Consider the following 15316-nt stretch of genomic DNA (forward strand, 5'->3'; position numbering starts at 1 on the left):
GCACTCTTTTCTCGATACATGTTGAGAGCTTATATCTATGAACTGAGCTAAGGAAAAATGTAGCTTTTGCTTGGAAGGTTATATCTTTTAATATAATTCTTAATAATATATAGCAGACCTTTATATATATATAGATATATATATATATATATATATATTGAGATGAAATTCCACTTCACTACTCAGCCAGAGTAATATATTGTGGACACTCTTGAAATAAACCAACTCCTCAGCATCACTGAGAATGATATATACTTATTGAATAATTAAAAACAGTAGAACAAGTACTCTTGCTCTTTATTATATTATTATTATTATTCCCTTCCCATTACAATGGTGAAGGTCTTACAGCACTGATCAAACACTAGCCCTAATTGCAGAGGTATTCCTTGGTAACAACGCCAAATCAACACTCTTAATTTGAGAGCTATACCCACTCAAACGATCATAGTAACGATTCCAAAGCATGACACCCCCATACTCGTCCGAATCCATGATGAAAGGGAGCACCTGAGAGATCAGAGTTTTCGGTGGCAAGTACCCACTTTCTGCAGCTTCCGGCGACGCTGGCAACCCCACAAAGAAGCTAGTAGCTGTCACACTTGAAGTCCATTGGTTCCAAGAATTAAGCCAGAAGAAGTAGTGGCATAGAGGATTGTTATAAAACTGCACCCAGACATAGTCGAAAAGTCCCGTGGAGAGTGCCTTTTCCATCCGTTCATCCGGGTACACGCATTGTGGCGCGGCTGATAAATACACCTGCACATATATATATATATATATATATATTTAGACGTACGTGAATGAATTAATGATACTTTATTTTAATATATATATATATATACACTAATTTATCTGTTTTTAAATACATTTTTAGTAGTTTATTTATATTTTTTTTTATATAAAAAAATCATGTAATACTTTTATATAAGATCGTTAAACATTTTATTAATTGTATTTTAATGTAAACAAATATATAAGTGAATATTTTTTTTTGTAAGTTGTTATATAATTAATATTAACCTTCTGTTCTTCTTGACTATACTGAGAAAGCATCTGAGCAAGCTCGTCCCAATGTTCACTAGTTCCATCCTCAATATCGAAATCAATACCATCTAAAACAGCATCTCCGAGAGGCCGGGAAGACGATGAGCCTCCGAGGAAGTTGTTCCAAAGGTAATCAGCCAGCAGTTGAGCATCTTCAGTTGATACAAGTGTGTAGCTACCGGCAGCTCCACCCAGAGAGAGAAACACCTTAATACCTTGGTTTTGACAAGCCCTGATATCATTGCTAATGCTAAAACAACCACCATAGTAAGAAGGGTCACAGTGTCCTGCAAGGTTGATGACTGGAGTCTGGAAGTTGCCAAACGCTATAAGGAAACCTATAATCACAATGTCATAGTTTCCTGTTGAGCATGTCTCTGCTAGAGAGCCTTCATCTCTGTTTCGGCCCCAGTAGGTGGTGATCTTGGTAATGCCAGCGTTGGAGGTGATGCATAGTGCTGCTAATGTGAGGAGGAAGAGGAGGGTTAAGGTTTTTTGGGTTGCCATTACTTAGGGTTTGTGATATATGAAGATGAAGGAGAGGCCTTAATTAGGGTTATATATAGAGATGAATGAGAACGGGTAAAATAAGGTCTAACTTTTTTTCTAGAAAGATAGGAAGTTGGTTGTATTGGAGGGTAAGTCATGAATTTATTGAGATTAAATTGTAAATATTGTTTGAATTTATACTTTTTAGAAATGAAAGTACTTTGTGTATCATCAGGCCAGTATGAATGAAAATGGGGCCCTAGGCATAATAATTTGTTTAAAAATTATTTTTGTAAAATAATAAATCACAATTATTAATAATTACAATAAAATAAAATATTGATCCAAAAATATCTAGAGATTTGAGATTTTTTTTAATCTTTCGTTTAATATTTGTAATTTATAAAAAAACTCAATAATAAGATAATATTAAGCATATGGGATAATAATATATAATAGTAAATAAAAATATTAAATATAATTTTAAAAAGAAAACATTAATTATGGGGCCCTAAAAACTTTGTGAGCCCTATTATAAGACCAAATTTATTGTATATTGATATTAACATAAAGCAAGTATAATAGTTTAAAAAATATTTAAAGTTTTTAAGATTATAATTATGTGTATAGGATAATAGTAATTGAAAATTTAAAAATATAATTTTTTACAAATTCTTTTGAAAAAAAGCATGCAATGTGAGGCCCTTGAATATTACTGCTTTGTTGTAAGATTAAATTTATTGTATAGTGATATTATGAAAAACATGAATTTTGGGACCCTTTAATCTTTGTGAGCCATATTATAAGACTAAATTTATTGCATATTGATATCATCATAAATTAAGTATTATAGTTTAAAAATTTTCAAAATTATAATTATGTGTATAGAAAACCAATAATTAAAAATTTTAAATATAATTGTTTTAATTCTTTTGAAAAAAAAGTATGAATTGTGGGTTCCTAGAAAATTAGGGGCCCATTAAATTAATTAGATAGTGGTATTATTATAAATTAAGTTTTATACTTTAATAGACATTTAAAATTTTCAAAATTATAATTAAGTAAAAAGATAATAATAAATAAAACTTTTAAATATAATTTAAAAATGAATTGTGGCACCTCAAAATATTATGGGGCCTACTATAATACCAAATTTATTAGATATGGATATATCATAAATTAAGTTTTATAGTTTAAAAAAATAATTATAATTTTTAAATTATAATTATGCGGATAATATAATAAATAAAAATCTTAAATATAATTTTAAAAAATAAAAAATATGGGGCCTAAAAAAAATTGTGGGACCTAGCCATAGGCATGTGTATTATGAGATTGTGTCGGCACAAATAATTTCATGAAAAAAGCACGTGTTTTGTTTTATATATGTCATTTTACTTTTTGTTTGTATATCTTTATAAAGTTAATAATTGCTAAATATAAATATGTTATGACAAAATTTTGACAGTTTGGAATTTAAACCATGACGAATGATGAGAGGGCATGCCATATTGAAAAAAACATGAAATATATAAATATAAACATAATAATGCAAAGCACTTCAAAGCTCGTGCTGTCATTGTCCCGGGCCCACGTATACAGTAATTTTATACCTATTCATACTAATTAATTTTTATTTATTTTTTAATTAACACTAATTATTTTCTTCTTTTTCTTTCCTTTCACATCTTTCTCTCTATTTCACTCTTTTTTTTTTCTTCACCTTTTTACTTTTTTTTTTTCAAAGAATTTAGATACGGTCCTTTAAAGTGTCTTCCGGGAAATTAAATAAACCAACAATAATTAATCACTAAATATTTATTTAATAAATAATAAAAAAAATTTAACCAAAGCTCATCCTACATGTTATCATTCTTCTTCACTAGGGATGGCAACGGGTAGGGTATGGGTAGGGTATGCCAAAACCCTTACCCGTACCCGTAACCCCTACCCCATACCCGCATTCCTTACCCGTATCCTCTGGGGTAAAAAAATCATACCCTTACCCCTTACTCGCGAGTGCAGAGTATACCCTGCAGAGTACTCGCTACTCCGTTATTACCCATTGTTCAAATTATCGAATTAAATTTAAATAATAATAAAAAAATAAATTAATTATACATTATATTACAATCTTTTAAACACATGTCCATAAATTCAAAAATTACTAGTTGATATATATTTGTTTATCTTAAATTATATAATCACATAAAAATGACATTTATTTAGAACTCAATGGTAACTCTACCTTTTGTTTTGTTCATGTTTAACTATCTTGGTTTTTGTTTTAAATTTTTTCATATATCTACTATTTATATTTTATATAGCTTCAAATTTTATAAATATCTAGTAAGATTTTGAATATAAAAAATATTATAAGTAATTCTCATAAGTTATATCCAATTGATTTTTTATTAGTATCTTATTTTTCAGGATGTTTTTTTATAATTTATAGAATAAATTATTATAACATTATTTTTTTATATTTGTTTATTTTTAAATTTAATTATGATTTTTAATATATATCTAAAATTCAATTTTGATAATATTATCAAATATAAATATAGAAATTAAATAAAATTTAAAATAATATATTAAGAGAAAATTTGAAGTATTATTTTCAAATTAATCACCATGAAAATAGATATTGAGTAAATGTTTAGTTTAATAAAAAATTATATATATATATATATATATATATGAAAGGGTAAGGGGTACAGGTGCGGGTTTTTACCCTGCACCCTCTTCAACGGGTAAGGGTAAGGGTAAGGGTCACGGGTAGGGGTGAGGCATACCCTCACGCAATCTGCACCGCTCAAAAACCAATGCAGTACTACCCTTGCGTCTGCATCGGGTCAAAGAGGGTGATACCCTCTTTGACCGAACGTGCATCGGGTATACCCGTCGGGTAGGGTACAAATTGCCATCTCTATTCTTCACTCTATCAATCTCTGCACTCAAAATGTTTAAAAACTTAGTTTTGAACTAAAATAATTGAATAACTTCATTGTTTGGTTCCTCAAGTGGATAATTAATTAAAATATTGATGTTTTCTAAATTATTTGCCAAAATATGTATTTCTGTAATTATTTACGGAAATGCATATTTTATATTTTATATTTTTTTTTTAAATTACGGGTCCCATTTTGTTTTTTAATATTTAAATTCTATTTTTTTAAAAAACAGAGGGCCCTGTTATTTTTTTAATATTAAGTTTTTATTTTTTAAAAAACTGCAGGTCCCGGTAGTTTTTAAATTAAAAAAATTTTACATCCAAGCCCTTATATAATTTTTATTAATTTTTCTTATAACTTATTTTTTCTCACTTCTACTATATTATTTCTACTTTCACTAATTATAACAGGCTGTTAATAATTTAAATAAATATTTTAATAATTTAAAGTCAACTAGTCAACACGGATAAAAAAAAACATACCTGAATCCATTGATCAAAATTGAGTAACCAGCAACCGTAGTGGAAGCTTGTTCTTTCGTCAAGAGTTCCTGCGGCCCTTGGTCGGTGTTCCTCTCGACCAAGGTTGTCTCCTTCGTTCAGTATAATAAGAATATGAATTTTGCTAGATTTAATGTAAAAAAAAATAACTTTGCAAAAAAATAAAAAAAACTACAATGACAAAAATTTTAAAGAAAAGCTTCTCTCTATATTGATATATTTATTTTTATAGAAATACTTGTGTTTTAGAAAAAGAACTTGGAGGGTTTATATAGGCCTCCACCTAACAAATGGATGACTGAGATCAATTTCATCCAATGGCTCTCATGAATGGAGTAGGTGCCACATGCCACCAATAATTCATCCCAACAACTCCCTTATTATGAAAAAAATATTAAAATTATTTATTTAAATTATTAACAACCGGTTACAATTAGGGAAAGTAGAAATAACATAGTAGAAGTGAGAAAAAATAACTTATAAGAAAAATTAATGAAAATTATAAGAGATTCGATGTAAAATTTTTTAGTTTAAAAAACTACGGACCCGCAATTTTTTAAAAATTAAAAACTTAATATTAAAAAATAATGGGGCCCTCTATTTTTTAAAAAAATAAAATTTAAATATTAAAAAAACAAAGTAGGACCGATAATTTTAAAAAAAAAAAAATATAAAATGCGCATTTTCGTAAATAATTACGAAAATACACATTTTAAAAAATAATTTAAAAAACATCAATATTTTAATCAATTAGCCTCCTCAAGTATCTGCCCAAGTGAACCTATTGATTGAATGGCCAATTCAATTTAGACTATTTCGGTGACCTTTGACCCTACTCACTGGGCCACAATACATGAGTCATGGTGTGGAAAATTGTTTTACATCTTAAAATATATTATCCTAAAATTAATTGTATTTGGCAAAAAATGATAAAATATTTCCTAATTTAGAGTTTCGTAGATCCGGACTCGATCAAATATCCTATCACATGTTTTCTTCTTATTATTTTAGAGAGACATGATCTTCCGTATAGTATCTATATTATCATAATTACATATATAGGAAACATACAGATAGAATCCAAAAAAATCCGGGGCCTCTCATGTGAACTTGTCCTTGTCAATAGATCGACATGGATATGAGCGAAGATAAGCCCGCCTGTGAGTCGGTATTTGTTTTTTTTTTAGTATGTAAAATAGAATCAGTAGTGACATGTAGCTTTTCTTTCGTTGAAGAGCATGCTTGATCTTAATAAGTTTAGTAATTGTCATGTTAGCCACATGACACTAGGTATGTGTCTTGTCTGTAATAGTGTCCAACCATGGTTAAGTTAGCTAACCATGAGTTTAGTTGCTTAAGGGTTAAGTCTCTTGGTGCCTATATAAGGCACCCTTGAGTTGTAAGGAGGGGCATCACCTCTTGGGCATTATAGTCCTAGCATCATCCATCTCCTCCCTTGTATCCACCCATCCTAAAGCATTATGCAATAAAGAAGTCCCTCATTTGAATACATCTCTTGTCTCTTGTCTCTCTTGCTTCTAGCTCTCATGCTCCCTCCTCTCTAAACACTCTGCTTAAGCTTCCGCACTAACCGTTACTTCACCCCGGATGAACCCCGGAGTAAGTTGAACGGCATCCCCAACATCCACGTGTACGGCGCTGCTGTAGGATATAGTGGTATCAGAGATACAGTAACCTTCCTCGAAAACCTCAAGGTAATGTTTACCATGCAGGGGTAAAACCCTTAACAGGGTCCCCAACATGTAGATAGTAAGTTTTACCTTGGTATTATAGCTTTTATTTGATCCATGAACCCATACCAAAAAATCTAAAAAATGAGTTTTGTACAGATCTTTGAAAAATATTTTTGAGCTTAAAAGATGTATCTTTTATATAAAGAGTTTTTCTAACTAATCTAAGAGTAAGACAAACTGGAGAGCACCGAACAGTACCCGCCAGAGGACAGGAGGTCCGTTAAGGGGAAAACAGAGTGTGGAGGTAAGTCTGAACTCTGACAGTTGGAAAGATGAACTCTTATATTTTAAAAGATAATCAAGATGATCTCAAAAAAATTATACTTCCGAGTAATTATACAAAGTGGAACACTCAGGCTTTGGAAACTGGAGACTCTACAAGGATCGCCTAAGTACCAGAGGGAAAGGGTCGATGAGGTCCCTAAGACAGTAAGGTTGAATGAGCCGACATGAGAATGTCCATGGTGAAAAGGAGTTTAATTTTAAAAAAATCCACAAAAAAACTAAAAACCAACAAAAACCAAAAACATGTTTTTTTACTTACAATAATTATGGATCAAATAGGGTTATTTACCAAGTTTAACTTCTATCATATTACATGTTGTGGATCTTGTTACTGCATAAGTATTCTCTCTTACTTATTTCAAGTTATTATAAAGTAGAAGTAAATTTTATTTTACTGCAAAGTAGTAGTAATTTTATATTTTCTGCAAATCTTATTTCAGTTCAATCTAAAAGCAAAAATTAATCAAAGTATAACAACTATTATTATCTTAAATCAACAAAAGAAAATCAACTTATCAATATATTAAATAAATAATATCAACAAATTATCAAAAAGAAAGAAATCAAAAATCATTGAATTAAATTAAAACATCAATGAATCAACTTATAAAAATATTGGAAAAAATAATTATAATACAAACAATATGTATTACAATAATAATATTAAAAAATAAAACAAAAAATATTCATTAAAAAGAACAACTAAAGTATTAAAACAAAAATGGATATAGAAGAAATAATCGAAAAAATATATCCAGGATATGACTGGACAATTGATTTTGAAGAATTACCAGATGATATTGATGACATAAAATTTTTAATAGAATGCAGATATGATAAATATAATTATCCAACAAAACTACAAACAGAAGAAAACTATATAATGGAAGAAATTAATAATAATAAAGAAGATGAAGAATATCAAGAAATGATAAAACAATTAGAAGAAATTAATATAGAAGAAATAATGATGAATGTAGAATCAAGAGCAAGCAATATTTCAGACAATCAAAGAGCAGAAAGTTCAAATACTAGAACAATAGTAACACCAACAACAATTGAAAGAACTAGCAGAACAACACAACCTTTACAATTTCCATCACAACATAATTTCAATTCAACCAATTACTATGAAGAAAATTTCAAAACATATAAAGGAAAACCAGATCCTTTAGAAGTTATAAAAACAATGCCTAAACAAAATAATGAAGGAAGTATGTTAGTATTAAGTACAGTCCATCCTCAAAAATGGCCAGAATTAATTGATAGATGGGAATCAGATGCCATAAATGCATTAGAAAGAATACCCCATACATTAGACTCAATAGGAACAACAAACTTTATTGAAAATCTTTTAGGAACAACTGCAAGAGATTTACTAAACAGCTGGAAAATAAATTATTCAGAAGAATATCAATACATGGTACAAATGGCTGATAACCCATATAATGTAACAGGACAAATTAGACAAATCATTTTAGGAACTAATCCATCTAGAGGAGACACATTATTACAAGATATGGCAGCCAGAGATCTAGAAAGACTCCAAATCCAAAACTTTGGTGAAATTGTTCAATTTAGTCAAGCATACATAACATTAGCAGCTAAAACAGGAAGAGCATTCACAAATAATGAATTAACTAAAAAATGGTTTAACAAACTCCCTAAACCTTTAGGAGATATCATCTTAAAAAATTGGATCGAAAAAGGACATGAAAATTTAACTGGAATAGGGCCAGCAATAATGTTTACATTTAACTATTTAAAAGATAAATGTTTAGAAGTTGAAGCAAAATGGACAAATATCAAATTACGATTCATCGTAGTAAAAATATATGTACCAGCCCTAAATAATGAATGGAAAAAACAAAAAGGATTAAAGAGAAGTCAATACTTTAAAAAAGGAAGACCAAAAACCAAATCATGTTAAAAAAATTTAAAAACACACAAACCACCGAGGAAAAATGTAAATGTTATTTATGTGGAATAGAAGGACATTATGCAAAAGAATGCAAAAATTCACAAGTAAATAAAGAAAGATTAAATATGTATCAAAATCTAGAAATACATGATGAAATTGATATAGTAAGTATAGCTAGTAATGATAGTGAAAATGATAGTGATGTATGTAGTATTTTTGATGGAAATGAAGGACCAAATTTCTTTATAGAAGAACCAGAAAATTCCTATAAAATAAACTAATGTATAAAGAAATCATAAACCAATTTTTCAAAAGAATCAAAGACCTAGAAGAAGAAATTAAAAAATTAAAAGAACAATTAGAAAATAAAAAACAAAGTCAAAACAATACAATAACCTATGAAAAAGATAAAGATCTAATAAAAACAGAAAGTATAATGACCATTTATTATAAAAACAATAATCTACTTAACATTGATTTTATCTTAGAATTTAAAGATGGATTTAAAATTTCAGAAAAAGGAATAATTGATACAGGAGCAAGTAAAACTTATATAACAGACGATATTGTTCCATTAAAATATAAAGAAATAACAACACAAAAAGCATTAGTAAATGATGCCTTTGGAAATCAATTAATTTTAAATAAAAAATTAAAAGCTTGCTCAATCATCTTAAATAATCAAAAATATAATTTACCACATACTTGGATTAAGCCAATAACAAATGAAAATTCTATAAAATTTTTATTAGGCATGAATTTTATAAAAAATCAAACAGGAGGAATATTTATTCAAGGAGAAAAGGTAATGCTATTTAATAAAGTAAATCATTTAGAAACAACAACAAAAATACAATCTTTAGCATATATATCAGAAATTAACATCCCATTAGATGAAGAAATTGAAGCAATAAACTATATTGAATTAAATCAGATAACTCCTTTAAAAGATAAAATTGAACCTATAATAAAAGATCTAAAGAAAGATGGAACTATAGGAGAAAAATCCAATTAAAAAAACATAGGACAGGACAAATGAAAAATTGTAAATTAGAAATAATAAATCCGGATATCGAATAACTCGTCCCAGATAATAAAAAGCAACTCCATACTGAACAAGAAGAATTCAATCAACATATAAAAGAATTAATGGATTTAAATATAATAGAACCAACAAAGAGTCCTCATAGAACTAGAGCATTTATAGTAAATAAACATAGTGAAATAATCGGAGGAAAAAAGCGAATGGTATTCAATTATAAAAAGACTTAATGATAATACGAAGATGATGAGATATCCATTACCAAATAAAGAAGCATTATTAAACAAAAATCAAAAGGAACAAACATTTATAGCAAATTTGATTTAAAAAGTGGTTTTTGGCAAGTTAAATTAGAACCAGAAAGTAGAAAATGGACAGCATTTGTAACACATAATGGGCATTATGAATGGAAAGTTATGCCATTTGGATTAAAAAATGCTCCTCAAATTTTTCAAAGAAAAATGGATAATATATTCAGAAATGATTCATTTATTGTCACTTATATTGATGATATCTTAGTATTTAGCAATAATATAAAGGAGCATATCAATCATTTAAAAATATTTTTTAATAAATGCAAACAACATGGTTTAGTATTATCTGAAAAGAAAATGAAAATTGGGTGCAGAAAAATAGAATTTCTAGGAGTAATTATTGGAAAAGGAGAAATAGAATTACAAAAACATATAGCAAGCAGTATTTTAGAAATGCCAGATAAATTGGAAGGATTAAAACAAATTCAATCATTCCTAGGAAAATTAAACTATGCAAGGAATTTCATACCAAATCTAAGTAAATTGGCTGGACCATTATATAATAAAACAAAACAAAATGGTGAAAGGAAATTCAACAATGAAGATATTAAACTTGTTCAAAAAATCAAACAAATTGTAAGCAACATAAAACCTTTAGAACTACCACCATTAAATTCATACTTAATAATTGAATCAGACGGTCGTATAGGTGGTTGGGGAGCTGTTTTAAAATTTAGACCAAAAAAAGGAATCAACAAAAATGAAGAAAAAAATAAGCGAGATATGATGATTGGAACTTATAATACTAAAGTAACAAGTACGTATGACGTAAATATTAGCATGTATTAAAGCAATGGAAAAAAATTTTAAATTATTTGTTATAGAAAGCAAAGAATTCTTATTAAGAACCGGATCATCAAGCTATTGTTTCTTTTTATCATAAAAAAAGTCGAAAAATAAATTATCTACAAACAGGATGGTTAACATTCATAGATTATATAGTTGGAAATGGATTTCATGTTATTATTGAACATATTAAAGGAAAAGACAACATTATCGCAGATCAATTAAGTAGAATTATACAAGAAAAATAAACTTAATTGAAAAACAAAAAGGCTTGTCCATCCGCGATAGTAAGACCGTGGGGTCGCAAAAACCAAGCAGGTCCATTCAGCTCTTGCTATGGTGGGAGTCCGGATCACCATCATCCAAAAATACAAAAATATAAAAAAATTTATAAAACTAACAGGATTCTGCTTTTTGCAGATGTCTAAAGTTCCTTCAAAGACAAAGAAAACCCTTTTCCTACCCTTCAATTCTCCACTATCCCACAAAAACATAAATTCCGTACTACCAATATCTTGGATCATGAACAACAAACCCTTCTTGATAATCTTTGGAATAATAGAAACAATACCCAATATCTCCAATCCATGAAAAACCTTAGTCAATATTTCCAAGACCAAAATGCAAAACCAAGTCACATAATCCCATACAACTCTACATCACATCAACCCCAAACAAAAGTTTATTCTCCACCAGCCGTTGAACACTTCATTGCTCAAGACCGAAAGATAAAATTATTAGAAACTGAAATTGATGTTAAGAAAAAAGAAATTGAAGAACTCAACAAAAAGCTCCAAAAGGTAACTGAAGATTACAAAGAAATATCCCAGCATATGATTCAAAATCAGAAACAAAAAGAAGAAACTCTTGAAAGGTTCCCTCCAGTTATTCAAGATGTACAACAGATAATTTTACAGAAAGTTCTCAAGACAGCATATGAAGACTTTGTTCAAACTCAAATACTACTTCAAGAAATGGCCAAAGAAAAGATACATCCTCATGGCATGGCATTCTCCGTTGATCTATATCAAGACTCAGCACACCGCCATCAAGACTGCCAATGTGAAAAAGGCTTCTTCATTGTTAAAGCATCTTTTGATCTATCTTCCTGGATCGACCAAGAAATAAAAGGGATGTTATTCAGTGTTGAAAGGCTACTACAATATGGCATGATCAGCAGACTAATACTTACAAGGCCAAAACAGATCAAGTTCTTACAGAAGCACTGGAAGCTTTCATATCTATTGACAAAGATATTCAAAAAGCTAAAACTACCTGCAGTCATCAATCTCTCAATCAAGTCAATTCCACCAGGTTACGAAGAAGGATACTTGGAAGACGCAAGACATCAAATCATTGTAGAATTATTCATGAAATCTGTTCCGTATCAACTACACATTCCAACTGAAGTATTCACAGAAGAAATGCAGTCGTTTACTATTCCCGTCACTGAACAACTTTCTTTATGGCGAGCATTCACCTTCATCAGCATCAGACAGTCCTATTACTATCCCTTAGCAATGGAGGATTCTAATATGAAAGTCTACTCAAGAAAAGAGGTACTTCCTATTGATATTCCATTTGCAAACCTCAAGTATAATAAACCTTCAGCAGTCCAACACTTCAAAGACGTAAATGCAACTATCTCACTCCAACATATGGGAGATTATTCTTCAAACTATCTTCCAATAATCGAGGATCAAGACAACGAACTTCCTTTGGGCATTCCTAATGGCCACTTCCCACAAGATTCAGAAGACTCTCCACATGAAGACATAACTATTGCTCATCTTTTGGTGGACTGAAGCAATGTTGTTTGTTTTTAATATGTAAAGGAGTCGGTATTTGTTTTTTTTTTAGTATGTAAAATAGGTCAACTGTAGCAACAGTAGTTTTACAGTTGAAGAGCATGCTTGTACTTAATAAGTTTGGTAATTGTCATGTTAGCCACATGACAATTAGGTATGTGTCTTGTCTGTAATAGTGTCCAACCATGGTTAAGTTAGCTAACCATGAGTTTAGTTGCTTTAAGGGTTAAGCCTCTGCGCCTATATAAGGCACCCCTTGAGTTGTAAGGAGGGGCATCACCTCTGGGCATTATAGTCCCAGCATCATCCATCCTCCCTTGTATCCACTCATCTCAGCATTATGTCATAAAGAGTCTCCTCATCATTCTAGTCTTTCAGCTCTTGTCTTACAGTCTCATGCTTTATCGCTTTCAAGCTCTTCGAGACACTGCTATGCCTCAGACTCCCCGAGCAGCTGAACGAGATCTCATCGATCGACGGCAGGCCGTCAGAGGATATAGCACCATATCCCATGCCAGCCTGCCGACACGTGATGTTGGGGATGCCGCTCAACTTACTCCTGGGGTTCATCCGGGAGTGAAGTCAAGTAGTGCGAAGCTTGCATGCAGTGTTTAGAGAGAAGGGAGCATTAAAGCTAAGAGAGCATAAGAGCTAGAAGCAAGAGAGACAAGAGACAAGAGATGTATTCAAATGAGGGACTTCTTTATTGCATATCAGCTGAGACAGTATGTTAGCCATATGACACACAGCATGTTCGACAGGGTTCAACCGATGACAGTTAGCTAACCATGAGTTTAGTTGCTCAAGGGTTAAGTCTCTTGGTGCCTATAAAATTAATCAAAGTATAACAACTATTATTATCTTAAATCAACAAAAGAAAACCCAAGAGGTGATGCCCCTCCTTACAACTCAAGGGTGCCTTATATAGGCACCAAGAGACTTAACCCTTAAGCAACTAAACTCATGGTTAGCTAACTTAACCATGGTTGGACACTATTACAGACAAGACACATACCTAATTGTCATGTGGCTAACATGACAATTACCAAACTGCACTATTTTCACTGTTATATATATATATATATATCAAGCTTGTCAGACCCGGCCCGGGCATCGACCCGGCCAAGTCCAGGGGTCAGGGGTCGATGGGTTCGACCGGGTCGAACCGGGGTTGAACCGGGGTCAATAATAAAATATTTAAAAATATATTATAATAATTAATAATTAAAAAAATAATCAAAAATATAATATTAAAAAAACCATAATTATAATATAAAAAATATAAAACTACTTATATTTGATATCCAAATTCATTTTTATACTCATAACAAGCACACATCAACCTAACAAAAATATGAAAAATAATCAAAAATTACACACTCAAAAGCAACCATCATCAAAATATAAGTATATAACAAGCACACATTAACCTAACAAAAATAAAAATACATACTCATAGCAACTATCATCAAAAATATAACATGCACACATCAACCTAACAAAAAAATAAAAAAATACACACTCATAGCAACCATCATCAAAAATATAACATACACACATCAACCTAACAAAAATAATGAAAAAAATACATACTCAAAACAAGCATCATAAAAAAATAACAATTACATGATTTAAAAGTTTAATTTCACAAAAAAACAAACACATACCAATCAAAAATTCAAAGACAACAAAAAGTCACAAATACATAATCCAAAGATAACAACAATTACCAAAGTATTCAAATACAACTAACAACAAAAAAAGACATAAAGTTTAATTCCACACTCAAAAAGTCAAAACAAACACATACCAAGTATAACAAAAATAGTCACAAATACATAATCAAAAGATTTACCCAAGTATTCAAATAGACAAACACAACTAACATGAGTTAGGTCCATGAACTTGGATCAAAAACTCAAATTAATATCATCATTTCCATCAAATCTTTTGATCAAAGCTTGCATGGCCACCAACATCACCACCAACATCACCACCAACATCACCAAAATCTTGCAAATTTACTTCTTCTTGGATATCCATGTCATCTAATAAACAAAAATAAAAAGCCATTTATTAAAAAAAGCTTGTTATCAACTATACATTTAATATTAAAACTTTTGTATTTTGTTAACCTTGACCATGACGATCATCAAATATAGGAATAGCATCATCTTCATAAACATTATCATCCATGATTTCTTCATAATCAAGTTCGGGAGGACATTCATCTTCCGCTACCCAAAAATCCGTCTTATCGATACAATCATAATCAACCGGATCATAGCTCCTTTTCTTGTGTTGATGTCTATGTATATTTTAAAATATAAGAAATAAATTTATCTAACTAAAAATAACAAAATTATAAATGAGAACATGTAATGTTAATACCTTTGTCGTAAACGTAAGTTATAAG

General features: G+C 30.1%; 1 protein-coding gene across 1 annotated transcript; it reads right to left on the minus strand.

The window, feature by feature from the left end:
* Nucleotides 1–357: 357 nt before the first annotated feature.
* Nucleotides 358–1554, minus strand: LOC120274960 (acidic endochitinase-like). Its single transcript, XM_039281494.1, has 2 exons — nt 1024–1554; nt 358–759 (listed from the first exon to the last, which is right to left on the minus strand). Exons 1-2 carry the CDS (start codon nt 1552–1554, stop codon nt 358–360), a joined length of 933 nt encoding a protein of 310 aa, XP_039137428.1.
* Nucleotides 1555–15316: the final 13762 nt, after the last annotated feature.

The sequence above is a fragment of the Dioscorea cayenensis genome, chromosome 13, assembly GCF_009730915.1.
Source record: "Dioscorea cayenensis subsp. rotundata cultivar TDr96_F1 chromosome 13, TDr96_F1_v2_PseudoChromosome.rev07_lg8_w22 25.fasta, whole genome shotgun sequence".
NCBI classification, from domain to species: domain Eukaryota; kingdom Viridiplantae; phylum Streptophyta; class Magnoliopsida; order Dioscoreales; family Dioscoreaceae; genus Dioscorea; species Dioscorea cayenensis.